The 21,962-nt window shown below is 37.9% G+C and overlaps 1 protein-coding gene across 1 annotated transcript; it reads right to left on the bottom strand.

The window, feature by feature from the left end:
* Positions 1–998: 998 nt before the first annotated feature.
* LOC127125732 (protein SRC1) lies at positions 999–1,853 on the bottom strand. The gene is made up of 2 exons (XM_051054541.1): positions 1,336–1,853; positions 999–1,229 (listed from the first exon to the last, which is right to left on the bottom strand). The coding sequence occupies exon 1, from the start codon at positions 1,747–1,749 to the stop codon at positions 1,381–1,383; it is 369 nt and encodes a 122-aa protein (XP_050910498.1). The 5' UTR covers positions 1,750–1,853; the 3' UTR covers positions 999–1,229; positions 1,336–1,380.
* Between the last annotated feature and the right edge of the window lie 20,109 nt (positions 1,854–21,962).

The following is a 21,962-nucleotide window of genomic DNA, read 5'->3' as shown; positions in this document are numbered from 1 at the left end:
AAACAATAATAGAAAACGCCGAAAAAGAAAAAGAAATAGAGGAAAAATTTGTCATTCTGTTATGGCTCGTAGAAGCTGCCATAACATGTCACTGGTTTTAGTATTGGGAGAGGCTTTTAAAGGATATGGTGCATTGACTGCTATGGCCCGTAGCAGCTGATGGCCGTAGTTGCCTTCTAGAAAATGTGTGGGAGAAATCTGATTCTTCGCCTTTTTCACGAAAGACAATAAATCGAACAAAAACGAAAAAATACCAAAGTAAAACAACTAATAAAAACAATGTGAAAATGACTTATTAAACTCTCCCAAACTTTGATTGTTTATTCTAAAGCAACAAATCATGCTTATGCAAATTTTCGGATAAAGCGGTTCAATGATAGAAAAACTTACAAAAATAAAACTCCTGATTTAATGATTAAGCACATTGTTAACGTATGCTTGAGTCCAATGTCACCAAAAAGATATACTTGATAGCAAAAACATAGTAAGGTCGTCCATGAATTTTAGTTTGACGTTGACAAAGTATCATCAACATTTAGGATCAAAAGCTCTAATACCATATAAAAATATAATTTCCTATCTTTCATGATGACATAATTTTTTTATTAAATCTTATATGGATAAGAATAAAATCTAATAAATATAATTAATAACTAATTAACATAATTAAATTAAAGTCTAACATATAGAGAGAGAATTTAATTAATATATCCTAATTGTGTAAAGATTTTTTACGTCAGTTAATCATATTTATTTAAAATAGACAGTGCATAATAATATATATATATATATATATATATATATATATATATATATATATATATATATATATATATATATATATATATATATATATATATATATATATATATATATGATAACACTGACTAGATGCGGATAGAAAAATAATAAAATTACCTTGTGTTTTTTTTATATGACTAAATTATAAATACTGATTTGGCTGTTATATTCTTATTTTTAATATTTAAGAAAGAAACTAATAATTAACATATTCATTCTTATATATGCCAATTTACATGCAAACCTGGGTGAGCTTTTTCAATTAGCACATAATATGTCAATAAAAATAAAATAAAATAAAAATAGAAATACACATAAATTTCTCTCTCTCTCCATCTCTCTACATTATTTATTCTTAGATCCATCACTTCATCATCATAGTAAGAAAGAATTTCCGGTGCCTCTCCACCATACGGTATTGTACACCGCTGCAAACAAAAGAAAAAAAAATATTAGTCGATATATTTTAAATTAAAACAACATGAGAAAATGTAAATTATTACAAAAAGTGATAAAAAGAAAAAACATTATTACCTTAATTAACATAGAAAGAGAGAAAAAAACAACATTAGATTAGATCTAATCGCTGTCGCTGCTGCTGCTACTATCATGATCATGTCCATGACCATGTTCCTTCTTCTTCTTATCCTTCTTCTTCTTGTCCTTCTTCTCACCTTTGTTTCCATGTTCATCACTTCCACCATGGATCTTGTCCTTAATCTTCTCAACTACACCTTCTTTGTGTTCACCTTTGTGCTTATCATCGTGACTTTTCTCCCCTTTGTGTTCATCATCACCATGGATCTTGTCCTTGATCTTCTCAACCAAACCTTCCTTGTGTTCACCTTTGTGCTTGTCATCGTGACTCTTCTCTCCTTTGTGTTCATCTTCTTTCTTGTGTCCTCCGATGTGAAGAGTCTCTCCGATCTTGTTGATGATTCCTGCCATTTTCTTTTCTGTGACTTTCTTTTGCTTCTATGTGACTTTCTGAGTTTCTGTGATATTGCTAGTGAAGCAATTGAATTTATAGACTTGAATAAAAGTAACGTTAATTAATATAGATATTATTTTGGCTGAAATTACGGTAATGACCATGTGCGTGTAACGTCCGTGTCCACGTGTACGCGGTATTATTATTATTATTGGTCGGTAGGTCAAAACATATAAAAAATAAATATAATTATTCTTATCCGATTTATTTATATGTCAAAGTATAAATATAAATGTCAAAAATCACATATAAATATCTTTAGTTTATATGAAAATTTTACTTTTTTTAATTTTATTAAGACATTGATGAATCTAGTCAATATTTGAGATGAGATGATTTTTAGGTAAGAAAAAATATTCAATAAAATTTTGGTCAAAGGAAAAACTTGTATGGTAAGATAATAAAAACTTCAATGAAAATTTGTTTTTGGCTTCTTTTTTTGGGTATCTAAATTTTAACGCTCTAGAATTTAGTGTAGTAAAGTATGGCATCTATTGGTTGGTGTGTAGAACAGCATCCAATGCTATTGTTATGATGGGGCTGACCAACCAATGCTTAGGAATAAAGTGAGATGGGGTCTCAGCAGAGAAATGATATTCTTATCCAATATTTCTAGCTTAATGCTATGGTTTAAAAGCACAATTTAATAGTTAAAGAAAGTAATATTATATTGTAAACTGTGTGTTAATTTTAATAAAAATATAAAATTATTATTTTAATTATTATTTTTAATACAAATTTTCTATGTATCTTATGTCTTTATCGCGTAAGTTAACATTATTCATATTTTTATATTACATCATATTTTAAGTGAAATATTATAATAATAATTTAAAAAATATATAAAAATAAAATATTTACTTTTAAATTAAAGTGTAACGATATAAATTATTCATTTATCCATTTTATAACTTTATTAATTAATATTTTATATGTTATTAATAATTTTGTTTTATTATTAAAAATTAATTTTAATATCTTGACGTTTATTAATCAATTTTATAATTTTATTAACCAACGTTTTTCTTTTCATTAATCAATTTTATTTTACTATTAAAAATTATTTTTAATATCTGAACATTTATTAATCAATTTTATCACTTCATTAACCAACTTTCTACATTTCATTAACAATTTTTTTTACTATAAAAAGTCATTGTTCATGCACCGTTTACGGGGCAATGTTCAAGAGTCATTGTTCACGTGCATGCCTTTGTTCACGGTTTTTATATTTCATAATTTAATGTCAGAATTTCGTTAATATTATGTATTTTATTTGTTAATGAAGTATTGAAGTTGGTTAATAAATTATAATTAAAATAAGTGGTTAATAGCATAAATTTGTTGGTTAATGCAATAGTGAAGTTGGTTAATGACACAACTTCATATTTGTATTATAAAATAATTGTGAGTAGTGTGGGTAATACTCCCATATTTATTGGAAATATGGATACTTGACCATTTATAAGTGAGAGAACTCATTCACCTATCACCTTAAGATTTTAGGTGAATATGTGTCTCTCACAAAGGTGTTGCTCTAAAAAGAAGAAGTCTCACAATACTCAATGCTCCATAGTGAAAAGAACTCCTCAAGCAAATGGTATCAGAGTTTGGTTCGAGAAAGGGACCGGCTTACTTGTATCTTAAAGTTTTAGGTGAATATGTGGTGTCTCTCTATCACCTTAAGGTTTTAGGTGAATATGTGGTGTGTCTCTCACAAAGGTGTTGCTCTAAAAAGAAGTCTCACAATGCTCAATGCTCCATAGTAAAAAAGAACTCGAAAAAATGGTATCAGAGTTTGGTTCAAGAGAGGGACTTACTTGTATCTTAAAGTTTTAGGTGAATATGTGGTGTCTCTCTCACAAAGATGTTGCTCTATAAAGAAGAAGTCCCACAATATTCAATACTCTATAGTGAAAAAAACTCCCTCAATATATATATATATATATATATATATATATATATATATATATATATATATATATATATATATATATATATATATATATATATATATATATATATATATATATATATATTTAAAAAATGTTCATCGTATAAATATGATGAACAGTGCATACAATATAGGTATTTGTGTCAAATTTGGATGTAAACATAACATTTATGTTTTCAATATTCTTTCTAATCTTAGACTCAATTTTCATTTGATGCACAATCTATAATCTATAATATAATAAAATAACGTAACGTGGAAAACTCAATTTTGTCCCATTATCTAAATCTGTCACATTTTGTTATGGGGCAAATTTGGTCTAAAAATTTACTTTTTGAACTAAACTAGCAATTTCAATCGATTTAGTTGCTAAATCTTATACTTTCTTTCACTTCAACTATGTTTTGAATCAGTTTTCACTCTCTTTAATTCCAAACTAACCAATCAAATTCAACTTTCCAACTCTTTTCCCAATATCTCATCACATCCAACTTTTTTTCATCACATCACCTTTTCTGCTTCATCTCACTCTTCCTCTTTTTCAAACTTCTCTCTTTATGCTTCATCTCTCTCTTGCTTGCGAAAATGTCTTATCTCTCTTTCTTCCAACTTTTTCTTTGAACATAAATCTCACTTCCATCTCTCTTGCAAACAAAAATCAAAAGTATGGATAAAAGTGAAATCAAGAAGGAGAAAAGGGGTACCAATCAGAACTAGGAAGACGACGACAACTATGGTATTTCTGACATTTTGCGGTTTCGCAGTGGTAGATCTACTTTTGTTTATGTTCACCACCTACGATTCTTTTTCTACAGAACAACAAACGATGGTTATTCAGTCGCGACATTCATTGCCTTCAGCCACAATTCTTTACTTTTCACTTTTCACTCATCACTAGTTACATTCATCGCATTCAGTCACTTAAGAAATGTGAGTTGTTACTGTTAGAACAAGATTTGGTTCTGCATCTATACCTTGATTTTTAATGATAACAACATTGTATTTGTGTGAGAATAATTTTGGCACTCTAATGGTTTGTTATTTTGTAGCTTTAATAAACAGTGTTGATTCTGATCATATGATGTGTAACACCATCAGTTTTTGGACTTTGTGTTTCAAATTCGCTTCTGTGTTGCAATTAGAAGTTCCGAAAGACGTCAATATCGCTTCTGTAACGTTCTTTCTGCTTCTGCGTTATCTCACCCATCAGAAGCTTCTGAGGAGACATTGTGTTGTTGTTGCAATGTTCTCTCAATTGTTTTGCTTTTGGACGTGACTCTGTCAACAAGCTTCAAAAGAATTGCAAGCTTCTGAAGTTGTATTGTGTAGTTGAAGATTCTGAAGATATCAAGATAGAAGATTGAATTTATTAAGGTTTTGACTGAGGTTTCTGAAGACTCTGAATATTCTGAAGACACTGAAGAACTCAAGCCAAAATACTGATGATGTCATGGTTCTGACTTAAGGTTCTGAAGTTTCTGAATCCAGCTCTCTATTTCTTTATTTCATGCTTCAATCATCTTTTATCAGAAGCCAACGAATCTGGAGATAAGATCAAATGGAAACGTGATCAAATAGTAAATAGTACAAATCGAACAATCTTTCCACTACCTGATTTTATGGGCAAGGACTGTACTATTCATCATACCTATCACTGAATTTGTGGGTGAAAGGGCGTACATGGTATCATTCCTTTCTCATCCAATAGTGGACAGCCGCTTAAGGAGTTTTTCCCATTTTTCCCTCCAACGGTCACATGCTTACACTATATAAGCATGCATTGGAGACTTGAAGAACTCTCGCTTGCTCTCTTGCTGATGAACTACACAAGTTAATTTTCTTTGTGAAAAGCTCATCTTTTGTATTCAGTGTTATTTATGTATTTATTATTCATTTGTGTAAAATCTGTGTTTGAAGAAGCATCTTGTAATACATAAACTTGTATTCAAACTATTTGTTTGATTCCTTGAGAAAGTTATCCTTGAGAAGACAAAGAAAGCTTTTATTTGTGAATCCTTGAGGAGACCAAGGTTTAGTTTGATCCTTGAGAAAACAAAGAAGGGTATTCTTTGTGTTTATTGTAATCTATTGATTATAGTGGATTAAGTCCTTATGTATGAGACAAATCATCCTGGCGGGTGGACTGGATTAGCTTTGAGTTTCAAGCGAACCAAGATAAAAATCATTGTGTTTTTATCTCTTCATTATTTAACTTGTTAGTAGAGTTTTTGTTTTGGAAAAAGCTTTTGCTTTTAAAACCCAATTCAAATCCCTCTTTCTTGTATTTTTCACACCTTCAATTGGCATCAGAGCTCTGGTTCTGATTGTGATAAAAAGTTTTTATCAACATCTCATAGTGTTCGGTACCGATCCAGTTGTGTGAGAAACAATGGTTGATGATAACGTTAATAATGATAGAGATCATTACATTGTTAAACCACCTATTTTTTATGGTGAAAAATTTGACTACTGGAAAGACAGAATAGAAAGTTTCTTTCTTGGCTAAGATGTTGATCTCTGGGATCTCATAGTTGATGGCTATGTTCACCCAGTAAATGTTGAAGGAAATATTTTAGCAAGAAGTGTTATGTCTGATCAACAAAAGAAAGACTTCAAAAATTATCATAAGGCCAGAACCATTTTGCTCAATGTTATCTCTTATACGAAGTATGGGAAGATAATAAACAGAGTTTTCTTCTCTGAGAATGACTCATGAGGGAAATTATAAAGTAAAGGAAATAAAGGCCTTGGCCTTAATCCAGAAATATGAGACTTTCAAAATGGAAGATGATGAAAATGTTGAAATCGTGTTCTCAAGGTTTCAGATGCTTGTTGCATGACTTTAGGTTCTGGACAAAGGGTATTTTACAGCTGATCATGTCAAGAAAATTATCAGAAGTCTTCCCAAAAAATGGAGACCTATGGTAACTACTCTAAAACTGGCTAAGGATCTTAATAGCATCAGTCTTGAAGAACTTGTTGGTTCTTTAAGAAGTCATGAGATTGAGTTAGAAGAAGATGAACCTCGGAGGAGAGGTAAATTTGTAGCTCTAAAACCTATGCCTGAGAAGACTAGAGCATATCAAGTTGAGGAAGAATCAGAAGGATCTGATGAAGACTCGGAAGATGATGATGAACTATCTCTAATCTCAAGAAGAGTCAACAGATTCTGGAAACACAGACAAAGTGGTCGAGGGAAATTCAAAGGAGTCAGAAGGACTGTTGGTCGCTTCGAATCCTCTTCTGGTCAAAGAAGAAAACTTATGGAAAATAAGTTATATGTTTCGAGTGCAAGGAGCCAGGTCATTACAAGAATGATTGTCCCAATCTAAAGAAGGACAGAAGGCCCAAGAAGAACTTCTCCAAAGTCAAGAAGGGGCTGATGGCTACTTGGGATATCTCAGAATCTGAAGAAGAAGATTATGACAAAGAAAAAGATAATATTGCACTAACGGAAACTAATGAGGATCCCACAAGCTCTAAGGAACCATAAGACAAGATTTTGTCAGAACCAGAATCAAACTCCGATTTTGAAGAGGTATTTTCTAATCTATCTCTCTCTAATATTGAAAGTTATCTTTCTGAAATGTTGGAAAAGTATCAGAGTCTCCAAAGCAAATACAAGGACCTTAAACAAGTCCAAGTAACTGCTTCTGAAACTCAGAAAGAGCTTGAGAATGATATTTCCTCTCTAAACGAAAAAGTATTTTCTTTAGAAAGTAATAACTCTGCTTTGAAAAGCAAAATTTCAAAACTAGAAGAGGAAATAACTTTAGAAGCTTCTGGTACTGATTGTGTCATCAGACATGACAGAGCATTCTAGTACTTTTTGGCTAAAAGCATAAATAAAAGCAAAATGGCTTCCTTGATCTATGGAGTTAGCAGAAATGGCAGGAAAGGTTTGGGTTGTACAAAAACTACAAAACCTGATGAAATTCAGAAGGTTAAACCAAAACCTCTCTATGTGCATTTCGTGCCTGCTGGCACTGAGTCTGATATTACTGCACATACACAAAAGCATACTAAGGATAAGAACTTGGTTCTGAAACCTAAGTATCATGCACAAATCTCTCATGATTATCCTTTTGCTAAAAGACCCATAGTTGTAAGAAACTCTGGGAAAACTAACAAAAGAGGACTCAGAAAGTGGGTACCTAAGGATAAAATATTTATGTTGCAAACATCCTTAACAGCTCAGCTGAAACACCAATCATGGTACATGGATAGTGGATGCTCGCGACACATGATGGGAAGAAGGTCTATGTTCAAAGATTTGGAACTTAAACCTGGAGCCTTTGTTGGTTTCGGAGGAAACCAGAAAGGAAAGATCATTGGCTCTAGAACCATTGGTAATGGTAAACTTCCTTCTATTACTGATGTTCTTTTAGTTGATGGTTTAATGCATAATCTATTGTCCATTAGCCAACTTAGTGTCAATGCTTATGATATCATCTTTAATAAAAAGTCTTGTAAGGTTGTTAGTCAGAAAGATGGCACAATCCTTTTTAATGGAAAGAGGAAAAACAACATTTACAAAATTAGACTTTCTGATCTTGAAGATCAAAATGTAAAATGTCTAATGTCTGTTAACAAAGAGCAATGGGTCTGGCATAGACGTTTGGGTCATGTTAGCATGAGAAGGATTTCTCATCTAAATAAGCTTGAATTAGTCAGAGGTCTATCCAAACTGAAGTTCGCTTCAGATGCTCTTTGTGAAGCATGTTAGAAAGGAAAGTTTTCTAAAACATATTTCGAAGCTAAAATTGTTGTTTCTACCTCAAGACCATTAGAACTTCTGCACATTGATTTGTTTAGACCAGTGAAAATTGCTTCTATCAATGGAAAGAAGTATGGATTAGTCATTATTGATGACTACAGTCGTTGGACATGGGTAAAGTTCTTGAAACACAAGGATGAGTATCACTATGTATTCTCAACCTTCTGCTCGCTAGCGCAAACAGAAATGACTTACAAAATAGTCAAATTCAGAAGTGATCATGGTGGCGAATTTAAAAATAAACACTTTGAAAATCTTTTTGATTCAAATGGTATTTCCCATGTTTCTCCTGTCCAAGAACTCCACATTAAAATGGAGTTGTAGAAAGGAAGAATAAGACCTTGCAAGAAATGGCCTGCACCATGATCCAAGAAACTAATATGGCTAAGCATTTCTGGGCAAAAGTTGTGGAGACATGACTTCTCAGATATTTTGATGACGACAAACCTTGCTACATAGCTAAAGTTGGATTAACAAAAAGATTGATCAAGGTTTAAAGCTCGTGTATGAAGTTTCCAACAAATGATCAAGTCTTGGTGAATCACATGAAGATTCGGCTTTCACATGGATTAAGGTAACACTTGAACTCTAGATAGTTATACAAGTGTTTATAACATGTTGCATTCATATCATAATCATTGAAAATAGTTTTATGCATCAACAAACCACCACACTTCATTTTTTAAGTTATTTTTCAAAACTGTGTTAGAGTAACCGGTTATCAGTTTTAGAGTAACCGATTACTCTGAGTAATTTTCAAACATTTTTTTTAACGTTGGAACCATGTAACCGGTTATCCATTTTAAGGTAACCGGTTATCTCAAGCAAATTTCAAATTATTTTGTAACGTTGAATGCATGTAACCGGTTACCCTATTTAAGGTAACCGATTACCACTGATCCAGAATGAAAAATATTTGCATCTTTTCATGAAAACTCTTATGGTCTCTTCATCATGAAACATGGCAACCTTTGGACTATTGCATTCATCTGAGGAGGTGTTTTAGACATTATATAAACATCATTTTTCAGATTTCAAAATTACCTCCTTGCAAAAAATTTAAATCATTTACACACATTCTCTCAATCTTTCTAAGTGTTCATCCACATTTTCTTAAGAGTGAAACTTTGCATAAACCTTCATTTTTCAGCATCATAGTTTCATTCCAATTCAAGAACACTTGTATAACTACTGTGAGATTTGAGTGTTACAAAGGAGAAGATCAATTATTTAATTGATATATTTCAATTTTCATCTATCTCATCTTATACAAATTATTCAGAATTATATTCTTTGATTACTGTAACACCTCAAAATTTGCCCTCCTCTCTTGGGACTAGTCTAGCATATTGCATTTCATTTTTTAGGGCATTAGACATTTGCATGTTGCATATCATGTGAGAACAAGCAAGTCATCCTCCAAAGTCTTTCTCAGAAGATAGAGAGGTTAAGAGATCCAAGCCTGAGGGTCTCATAAATTGATCACTAGCCATCTGAGGGTTTGTGCTTCAATTAGGGTTTCTTGGTCCTTCAAGGAGTTTGAGAATTATATTATTGGCAAGGATATGTCGTCATCATCATGGTTGCGTCCTCCTCAAAGGTTTCAGAATTCATGCTCAGGTTCCTTGGGATTAGGGTTTTGACCTCTAGTCAACCCTAATCGATGTCATTCTACCAGTCAGGGATCTTTAAGGAAATGAGGTATTTGGTGATGGTGTGGATCACATGATCATTTTGAAGAGCTTATTAGAGCTAGGGGTTCATTTTGGAGCCATTTCATCAAGTGGTTGAGGTTCAAAATCATCTGTGCATGTTCAAGTCATCTGTCAACCAGAAAATCAACAGAAAGTCAACTGAGGGCTAGGAGGTGGGGAAATGAGTTTCAACATCTCATTCATGTTCAAAAGAGGCTTATTAATCATGTCAAATGCATATCTTGAAGAATTTGAGGTCAGATCAAAAGTTTCCCAAAATGGAAAGTGACCTATAATTGAAAGTTTCCCAGAATGGAAAGTTTTTGGTTCAAATTCAACTTGATCTTGCATCATCAAAGAAGCTTCAAATGAAATTTTGTCCAACATGAAAGTTGAAGATCTCTCTCTATCCCATTTCCAAAAAGTCCAAGATCATGAATTTATGATGAATGGTTAAGGAGTTATGATCAAATCATTGCAAAGTATGCTTGAAACTTCAAAAGGCCATAACTTTTGATTCATAACTCCAAATTTGGTGGTTCTTTTTGCATTGTTCTTCTCATGTCATGAGGTTTCCAAATCAACCATCCCATTGCATTAAATATTATCACATGATCATTTGCATATTCAAGTCAATTTTGGAGGGAAAATTGGAAATTTAAAAATGGTGCATTGTATGGACTTTCTACCATTACCATTGAGTTTAAAAATTGATTTTGAGTGGATTTGGGCCTTGGTGTGCACTGTTCACGTGTGCATCTCATGCATGAGGTGAAAATGCAAATTTGTGCATGCACCTTATTTCTTTCTAATCCCAATTAAACATGGCTTAAGCTTAATTTCAGAATGATTAAGAGGACATATATAAGCTTAATCACAACTGTTTCATTCAGAATACACATTTTCAGATCTAGATCTTGAATTTTGATCAAAATTTTCTCTCACAAAGAACTTCCAAATTCTTCACACAAACACTCATTTCCTTGCATAATTCATGATCATGGAGTGGTTTTGAGTAAGATTCAACGTGCACTTTGAAGAATTCGTGCTAGATTCAACCATGCTTGAAGCTTGAAGGTGTTAATGGAGTTTTCAAATTAAGCTGGATTCACACGTGTTGGAGCTTCAAATTCTTCATTAATCATCTCCACAAGTATTATAGAGGAGCTTTGGATCATTTAAAGCCTTGGAACGTGCAAAACAAGAACCTGCTCTTCAAGAGGTAGGATTTTCGACCTTCATAATTCTTCAATTCATGAGCATATTCGTGTAGATCTTTGTTTGTTGAGAATTCTGAGCCAAAAATCGTGTGAAATGGAGCATTATTGACTGAGTTATGTACATTTGAAGTTTTGCATCCAAAAATGTTTTTGCACGGTTTGAACTTGTTATGATGTTTTAGAATGAATCGTTAGTTGATCTATGATGTACATGGAATAAGGATTTGAATGATATGCTTTTTGTGGATTTCTGGACATTTCTGGATTTTGTGGAAAATTGATGCATGAAGTTCATCGTGTTCATCTTCTTCCTCATGAAGAAGATGAAGATTCATGCGCTCTGGTAAATAGCGACGGTTCCTGCAGATAGCGTCGGTTTGAACCGTCCAAATCTGGGCGCGCTTAGGGTTTGTGTGAAACGCGGTCGTTTGGCTTGGCGCGCGCGTTTCATTTGAATTTGGCAAGGGTTCGAATCCCAGCGAGGCCACTATTTCAAATGTTTCATTATTTTAGCCTAGTTCCCTCCTAATTGCCATGCCATGCTCCATTTGTTTTTTTTATTTTTTTCTCCAACTTGTAAAATCCATATCAAATTGAAAAATGCATCAATTCATCTCCAATTTTTTGCAAGATGTTCCTTGTGATGTCTAGTTTTTTATGATCATGAGTTTGAAAGTTGTGCATAGATGGAAATTTATTTGCTCTAGGTTGAATGAACACATGTGCTTGTATGACCTTGCCTTACTCTTTCTATCATGAAATGCTTGTTTTTGATCCAATGGACCTGAAATTTTACATGTTGATTCCAGACAAATTGATGGACCTTTGAGGCTTGATCTGGTATTTTTATCATGTACCAATTCTGTTTTATGCTTGTGTTTGCATGGTGTGACAATTTGTGTCACACCTTTGGTTGTTCAACTTGTGCAATTTGATTTCCATGCCAAATGACCTCTAATGCTTCTGTTTTTTTGTGTGATGATCATGTTAGATGTATTGAATTCTCATGAATTTTTCCATAATTATTTGAATCATTTCTGTTTTGATTTGGAATTTTCATTCTCAATGCTCATATGTATGCTTTGAATTGGTCTTTGATTTCTCTTGCCTATTACATGAGCTTGCATGATGATTTTGGTTTGGTCATTTTTAGGACTTGTACTTGATTGATTAAATATGATTTGTGTTGAATATCAAGTTCTGTTTTGGATTTTTGATTCTCTTTTGACCCTAGGCTTTGACCTAGTGGTTTGTTACTTACATTTGAGTTGTGATTTCAGGTTCAAGTGTGCATCTCCATGATTGATGTTGCTCCTTCATTTGAGCTTGATAATTTGTTGTTGTTGGATAACATTTTCTTGTTTTGTAGGCCTTGATGATGGTTCACTTGTGTTTATGGCCTATGTGTTGCATATTGGGTTGTCTGGTTGATATTGACTGTTGACTGTTGGTCTGAATTGTGTACTGACTGGTTTAGCTGTTTCCACAGGTACCTAAGTTGCTTTAAGTTCATTTGAACTTCGCTTTGCTTGCTTGTGGTTGGCATACCACTTAGGTATAATTCCTTGATCTTCATGTAGTCTGGAAGACCTGTCATGTTATGTTGGCAGGCACCTGTCTGAAGCCCTCCTTAAGAGGCAATGCTTGTGGATGTTTAATTTTGTGCCAAGCAGGAAAAGACCTCTTAAGAGGCAATTGGCAGATAAAAGGGATGTGCAATCCATCCCCTGCTATTCAGTTCTGTCATTCACTTTTCTCACACCATGTGTTGATGCATTGGGAGTAAGAACCCAAGATCTTGTTGTGTCAGTCATTTGTGGAATAGAGTCCCACATTCTGGACTCCCACACTTTCATTCTTTCAAGCTCTCCCAGGCCAGGGATAAGAGCTATGAGGCATAACCCTCATCTCCATTTCATCTGCTTCACCCTAACTCTCAATGTTAGAGTTAAGAGCTAAAAACACCCCATTCCAGTTGGCTTGTTTCTACAGCCTAGCCTTGTATGAGCCAATTGTTTGCATATAGTGTGTGTGCTTGCTTTATTGTGCTTGTATTTGCTCGATTGTGCTGTTTAGGATAGCTTGCTTCCTGTGCAAGTTAGGATAGAGACCTCAACTTAGGGATCGTATGCATGACAACTTCTAGGCTCGAGTCGTAGTCTCCCTAGTAGCTTGTTATCTCCCTAGTCTCTGGTTAGGTTAGAAGTTCTTTCCCTGTTCAGGGGAACTACGTTGCCCTGATCCTCATACCAGATGAGGTACGTAGGCAGGAGATCGTGCGAGATCTCTCGGGGCTCCCTTTTTTCTTTTTTTTTTGTGTGTGTTTGCTTGACAGTTATTAGGCTCGAGTTCCAGACTCCCTTTTAACATGTATGTTTGTTAACCTCTTGTGTGTGAGCGAGGAGTCTGACGTAAGTCCAGCAATTGGCAGTCGGTTTCCTGTGTTTGTTTCTTTGTTTGGAGTCTGACATAAGTCCAGCGATTGGCAGTTGGTTTCCTGTGTGGGTGTGTGTTTGTTGGTTCGGAGTCTGATGTAAGTCCAGCGATTGGCATTCGGTTTCCATGTTTTCCTGTTTGTGTGGAGTCTGACGTAAGTCCAGCGATTGGCAGTCGGTTTCCTGTTTGTGTTTTGTTTGGCGTGCGTTAGCCGAACTACGGTAGCTCTGATTCTCATTCCAGATGAGATACGTAGGCATAGGATGTGATATCCTAGCGAGCCCGTTCCCCTCTTCTTCCATCTGTGTTAGATTCCAGTGTGTGTGCATTCTTTGAGTAATGTTTAACAACCTTTCTTCTATCTTTCTGAGCGTGGATCCCGTCGAGTACGACGGACGTGAGGGGTGCTAATACCTTCCCCTTGCGTAACCGACTCCCGATCCTTGCAATCTCCGGTCGTAAGACCATTTCCTTTCCAGGTTTACTTCGAGCGTTTCCTTTCCCTCCTTTGGGATAAATAACGCACGGTGGCGGCTCTGTTTGTTTGTTTTTTCCCGCCGATTGTTTTTCGCGGATGCGTCAGCTGGCGACTCTGCTGGGGAAATGGAAGTTGACCTCCTGCTGGTCCATCTTCCCTAAGCGAGTCAGTCCTAGCGCTCTCTAGGATAGTTTTGGTTGCTTGTGCTGCTTTAGTTATTGCATTTATGATTATTATACTGTGATTATTTGCATATATGTTTGCATGCATCATATTATCATTGTGTTGGATTCTATACAGGTGGTTCCTCTGATTTGGGGTGGGTGTTCTGAGTTTGGGTTGACATGATTGTTGTGACGTGACATACCACAAGTCGGACGAGGTTCTTCTGAGAGGGCTCTTCCTTGTGGAGTTTCCACTATGGTTGAGTTTTATCTCTTTTGAGCTGTTGACTTCGGTGACCGTTCTGTCCCGGATCTTTGGGTTAGACGATCTTGTGAGAGCTGCAACGACACACCCGAAAGGGCAAACCCGTTGAGTATCTTGTCCGATTGTCGAGACCATTATCCGCCTTAGGATGAACCTTTTTAGAATTCACCTGTGAGGGGAGGGATTGATTCCTACAGATGCATGTTCTGTTGGTGACTATTTGAGGATGACTCTGGTTCAGTTGGATCATGGATATTTATTTCTGAGACGTTGGAGTTATGTCCGCAGTATTTATTAGTGAGGATCCGTTTATTTCAGGATTCCCTGGGTTGATTCAGGTGATGGTGTGGTTATCAGTTCAGTTATTTTTTCCGTGATGATGGTGATATATCCTCCTGTTTCGTTTATTTCAGAACCCTAAGACGGAATTATGGTTATTCAGTTCCTCAAATGGTTGTGGTCAGTTCAGAGACCAGAACTCAGTACAGTTGATGATCAGATGACTGGGAGGATGGCACAGTGCATTGCATTCATTCATCAGCATCATTCACATTTTGCATTTATCCGCATCTAACTCATGTTTATCCATATGCAGGGTACATTCTTGATTGAGATCCTGGTTGAGAGACATCCATGTTCCAGATATGAGGACTGACTTGAAAACTGATGTTGCATACAGTTTCTTTGATCCAGAGATCAGTGTGTTAAAGGGTATGATAGCATTGATCACTCCTGACCATGTAGGGATGTTCTGTGAGGCTTATGGTGGTATTCTGAAGATGGTTTTCAGGCTCACAGATGAGAATAGGGACGCCATCCATACTTTTCTCCAGTTTTATGATCCTGGTTTGAGGTGTTTCGTTTTCCCGGATTACTTGTTGGGGCCTTTGATGGAGGACTATGCCGGCATCCTGGGTATTCAGGTCAAAAACCAGGTTCCTTTCTTTGCCACTAAGGAGGAACCTGATGTTGGGGAGATCTCTCGTGCTCTTTATTTGAGCCAGGAAGTGATTAAAAGAGGTTTGAAAGAGAAGGGGAAGTTGCCCGGTTTTCATCTAAGTTTCTTGGAAGCTAAGGCCAAGGAGTGTGCTGTTTTGGGTAATTGGAAGGTTGTCTGTGCTCTGATTGCTGTGAGCGTCTATGGAATCATCTTGTTCCCTAATCAGAAGAATTTTGTGGATATTAATGCCATCCGTTTGTTTGTTCAGAGGAATCATGTTCCTACCCTGGTTGGGGATGTTTATTACTCGGTCCATAATCGGAACGAGAAGAGGCGTGGGGGATTGATTAGGTGTTGTGCTCAGTTGTTATGCAAATGGTTCATGGGATATTTGCCTACCAGGGGTGCCTTTGTTCTTCTTGACCATACTGTCAGCTGGGCGACCAAGTTGATGGGTTTGCGAGCCAAGGACATAACTTGGACTCACATCGATGAGGCGGGACGAGATTTCATTTGCAGCTGCGGGAGTTTTCCTAATGTGCCTCTTATAGGAGTTCAAGGGTGTATCAGTTATAACCCAACGCTTCTTAAGAGACAAAGGGGATTTGCTATGGAGGTTCCTCCTCTCGAGTATGAGATTCAGGACTCTTGTTACTTCCCTGTTGAGAGTAACCAGTCAGCATTGGAGATAATGTCTGAGGCATGGCGTAATATTCAAAGGAAAGGCAAGATTCCTTTTGGTAGAGCTAATAGTAGGTCTTTCCCTCTGTTTGATGAATGGCTCAGAAGGAGAGTGGAGCTCACTCGTCTACCTTTTCCTGTGGGTGATGTTTGGTATCCGTTGATTGAGGAATCCCATTCTTCTGTCAGCATGGAAGAGTTCTTGGAGATGAAGAGGGTGAGAGATCAGCTGCATGCAGAGAAGACTGAGTTGGAGATGAATGTTGCTAGAATCCAAATGGCTAATCAGGAAATCAAAGGGAAAATGGAAGACCGGGATAAGAGACATGCTCTTGTGGTGAAGCGCTTTGAGATAGACACCGCCTACTACCGCAAGGTCAGCCAAGCTTTGGAGTCATCTACAAAAGAGCACGACATCACCAAGGAGAGGTTGGCTAGAGATTTGAAGGTCATCGAAGATGAGAAGAGGAGACAAATCCTTGTGAAGAATCAGAGAGATATTAGAGCCAAAGTCCTTGCCACGGAATGGGAAGCTGAGAAAGCGAAGATTATAGTTGAGAGAGATCACTATCTTGCTGAGAGGGATCATTATTTCCGACAGATGAAGATTCACCAGAAGGAGATAGGAAGACTGCAGCAGGAGAACACTGAGCTCAGGTTTGCTGTGAAGTTTACCAGGATGGTTGATGATGTAGGGCCTTCTGTGGAACCTTCGTCAGATTAGACCTTTCTTATTTGTGTTGGATTACTGTCAGGCCTGTTGACGGAATTCACTTGCTTGTATTTCCTTTTTGATTCTGGAGAATTGTAATTTGATTTGTATCAGACTTGATGTATGACTCTCGCACATATTATGCACTTTTGGTATACGGTGGTTGTTTTCATTTAGTAATTGATCTTCAAGCTTTATTTGCTTTGCTTCACTCACACAGCGCACACATGGTTGGGTGATATCTTTGCTAAATCATAAATTCTCTGATCCGTATGATGAAACCAGATGATTGATGTCAGAATATTGCTGCCGAATTATTATCTGTCTCGATGAAACCAGGATCAAAAGACAGAGTGTTCCTCATATGGATAGACATTGCATTCATGCATGAATCATAATAACTCAGTTTCTAACGTGCTTGATTGTTTCAGGAATCATTGCTCGCGCACGTAGAATCATTCTTTTGCACGCAGCACGTCCGCACCGATATCCTACTAGACGCAACACATCCAGGCTGATGGATCTACCCAATACAGATATTCTCGAGCTGAAGGAGAAAATGAATGAACTGATCAATGTTATGCAAGGGTTTGCTGTGGGGAAAAAAGCACTTGCTGATAAAGTAGAGAAGCTCGAGCGGGCTTCAGCTGCCAACAGTGGTAATAATCAGGAAGGAGTGTCCAACAATGGCCTTGGGGGTTCTAGGGATGGGGGAGATCTCGGAAAGAAGACAACTGCTGGTGTAGTGATAAACAATGGGGGTGGTTTTGGTGTTGCCACAGGCGGTAGACCGGGTCCGATGGGCAATAATCTGAAGGATAGCTTGTTTCCTCCTTTCTTTGGGGCTGAGGAGGATAGAGAGGAAGACAGAGAAGCAGATCAGTTCTCCATGCTGAATGAGCAATTCGGTCAATACGGTGTTCAACCACCAAACAAAGAAATCCAGGTGCTGGCGGAGAAAATCAGGGCTCTTGAAAGCTATGTTACTCCAGGGGTTGTTAACATGTCGAATATGGGGCTTGTTGAGGGAATTGTGATTCCACAAAAGTTTAAAGCGCCCGCGTTTGACAAGTATAATGGAATTTCTTGCCCGGAAACTCATCTCCAGGCTTTTGTACGAAAGATTTCTGCCTATACTATGGACCAGAAGTTGTGGATGTATTTCTTCCAGGACAGTCTGTCTGGAGGGTCTTTGGAATGGTACACCAAGCTGAAGTCTTCTGACATCAAGAGCTGGCAGGATCTTGGTGATGCATTCTTTAAACAATACCAGTTTAATGCTGACATGGCTCCTAGCCGTACCCAATTGTAGGGTATGTCTCAGAAGCCTAATGAGGGGTTTAAAGAATACGCGCAGAGATGGAGGGAGTTGGTTGCCCGAGTCCAACCTCTGTTGGTAGACCGAGAAATGTCAGATCTGTTTATGGGTACCCTTCAGGGGACATTTGCAGAAAGAATGGTTGGATGCCCGGTTACCAATTTTGCTGATATAGTGGTGGCCGGAGAAAGAATCGAAAGTTGGTTGAAGATGGGGAAAATCCAGGGTAGTGCTTCGTCATCAGGATCGAAGAAGCCCTTTGGGAATGGCCAGAGAAAGAAGGAGGGTGATACCAGTGTTGTGTATACCCAGAGGGGACAGAGTAGGGATCGTTACTACCAGCACACTGCTGCGGTAACTATTCCTGCTGACAATCAGCCTGCACAACAACAGCAACAGCAACAACCGCAACAACAACGACAGCCATTTCAACAGAGACCGCAGAGGGCCAGGTATCAGGTAAAAGGACGAATGGTTGATCGTCAATTTGATAGGCCACCGGTGACGTACTCGTTCTTGTTGAAAAAGTTGAAGGATTTGGGGTTGGTCCAGCTGAGGACGTTGGCACCGTTGAGACCTGATCAGAGGCCGGCCAGTTTTGATGAGAACGCCAAGTGCGAATTCCACTCTGGTGCCCCTGGACACAATGTGGAAAATTGTAAAGCTTTTAAGCATGTTGTCCAGGACTTGGTGGACTCTAAAGCTATCAATTTTGCCCCATCTCCAAATGTGAATGCTAATCCCATGCCTGCGCATGGTCAAATGGGGGTGAATGCAATTTTTGAAGATGGGAGAACAGTTGGGCTGACAGATATAGACCAGTTGAAGACTCCCTTGGCTGAGGTCAAGAGGCAATTGTTGAAGAATGGGGTCTTTCCGGGCTGTGATGATTGTTGTGCTACGTGCACTGTTGCTATTAATGGGTGTGTTTTCTTGAGGGAGATTGTCCAGAGACTGATGGATGAGGGAAGCCTCAGATTCGAAAAGATTGATTCGGAGAAGGAGGATGTCTCTACCATAACCATTTACTTCGACCCGGTTGATTTGTCAACGCTGGCAGATGCGGCTCCAGTTACCATCACGGTACCTGGGCCAATTCCTTATGACAACGACGATGTTGTACCATGGTATTATGGTGGAGAAGTTTATTGTAATGGGGAAAAGTTGGATGATCAGACTGCAAGTGAAACCACCATTTCAAAGGTGGATAATGTCGGACCCAGTGGTTTCACTCGCAGTGGAAGGTTGTTTGCACCCGATACTTTAAGGAGTGGGGATGGGGAAAAAGAAAAGAAAGAAAAGGCCGAGGCTTTAGCCAGGGCGAGAGGGAAGCAGGTGGTAAGCGAGGGTACTCCTGCGGTGACACCGGCGCCTGGTGGGTCAGAAAGAGAACTTGATGATGAAGCCGAAGAATTTCTAAGGATCATCAAGAAGTCAGAGTACAAACTTGTTGACCATCTGCAGCAGACGCCATCCAAGATTTCAATCTTGTCATTGTTGCTGAGCTCAGAGGGGCATAGAGAGGCTTTGCTGAAAATACTGAAGAGAGCTTATATTCCTCAAGAGATCACAATTAATCAGTTGGAGACAGTGGTGTCTACTGTCAATGCCAGCCATGGGCTGGGTTTCACTGATATGGATCTGACGGTGGATGGGCGGAATCATAATAGGGCATTACACATTGCTATGGAGTGTAAAGGAGTCGTGCTCTCGCACGTGTTGGTTGATACCGGCTCATCACTAAATGTGTTTCCGAAGAAAGCCTTGGCAAAGCTGGATTGTGAAGGGTTAATCCTGAGGCCCACTGACCTGATAGTGAGAGCTTTTGACGGTTCGAAGCGGGCTGTGTTCGGGGAAGTGGAGCTCCCTGTGAAGATCGGGCCTGAGGTGTTCAAGTCGGTATTCTATGTCATGGATATTTAGCCGGGATACAGTTGCCTGTTGGGTAGGCCATGGATCCATGCTGCTGGAGCAGTGACTTCGACTTTGCACCAGAAATTGAAGTATATATGGGACGGGCAGGTCGTCACGGTCTGTGGAGAAGAAGACATCTTCGTCAGCCACCTATCATCGTTCAAATACATGGAGATGGACGGTGAAATAGTTGAAACACCAAGTCAAGCATTCGAAACCGTCAAGGTGGAGAATGCTCTTTTTGCCAAAGAAGAGGAGAAGTCGTCCATTTCTTCGTACAAGAAGGCTGCCGAGGTGGTGAAGAATGGAGAAGCTCCAGGTTGGGGGAAGATGATGGACATCACCGCCAAGAAAGATAGATTTGGAGTGGGTTATCAGTCGGGCCGAGGCTCGTCTGGACAGGGCAGAGGACGTCGTCCGTCATTCACATTCGCCAGTGCTGGAATGCTGGATCCAGATCACATCTGCATGGTGGGTGGAGAAGTCGACAGTGACTGTGAGATTGATCAATGGATAAAGTCGTGTGTACCAGGGATGGAAGTCCAGAACTGGAAGGCCGAAAAGATCATCACTGTCACTCTGCTTGAAGAGTAATATTTCCTGTTTTTCAATTTTTGTCTGCATGAAAGCCATACGTTTTGCCCGAAACGTAATGGTTCATTGTAAGGGCCACCTCATGTTTCATTTTACAATTTTTGCATCATAAATAAAAAGGATGTTTTTCAATTAAAAGCGGTGTTCCCTGTTTTTCATTTATTTTTACAATTTAATAAAAACAAAAATAAAAATGGCAATGTTTGTTTTCATTTTTATTTGCTTCGCTCCGGTTCTAAAGCAATGCATGAATCAACATTCATGCAGATGCGATCTTTCTCCGGATCTCATTGATAACAATCCTGTTACACCCTCATATGACTTCGACAATCCGATCTATCATGCCGAAGAAGAAGGCGAAGGAGATTGTGAACTGCCGGAGGAATTAGCCAGGTTGTTAAAACAAGAGGAGAAGGTGATTCAACCGCACAAGGAGCAGGTTGAAGTTGTGAATCTGGGTACCGACGAGGTAAGAAAAGAAGTGAAGATCGGGGCCGCTTTGGAGGAAAATGTTAAGAGCAGAATGGTAGCCTTGTTGAAAGAATATGTTGATATCTTTTCCTGGTCCTATCAGGATATGCCAGGGTTGGATACCGATATCGTTATGCACAAGCTACCGTTGAGAGCAGATTGTCCTCCAGTGAAGCAGAAGTTGCGCAGAACTCGACCTGAGATGGCTATGAAAATTAAAGAAGAGGTGCATAAACAGTTGGATGTTGGTTTCCTAGCTGTTACCAATTATCCGCCTTGGGTCGCGAACATTGTGCCGGTCCCGAAGAAAGATGGGAAGGTGAGAATGTGTGTGGACTACCGGGATTTGAACAGAGCTAGCCCAAAGGATGATTTCCCATTACCTCACATTGATGTGTTGGTAGATAATACAGCTCAATTCTCGGTGTTTTCCTTCATGGATGGCTTTTCTGGCTATAACCAAATCAAAATGTCGCCAGATGATATGGAGAAAACAACGTTCATCACACCGTGGGGCACTTTTTGCTACAAGGTGATGCCATTCGGTCTCAA

The sequence above is a fragment of the Lathyrus oleraceus genome, chromosome 1 (genome assembly GCF_024323335.1).
Source record: "Lathyrus oleraceus cultivar Zhongwan6 chromosome 1, CAAS_Psat_ZW6_1.0, whole genome shotgun sequence".
NCBI classification, from domain to species: Eukaryota; Viridiplantae; Streptophyta; class Magnoliopsida; order Fabales; family Fabaceae; genus Lathyrus; species Lathyrus oleraceus.
Note: the sequence above shows the minus strand (reverse complement) of the source record. Positions and strands in the feature narration are given on the sequence as shown.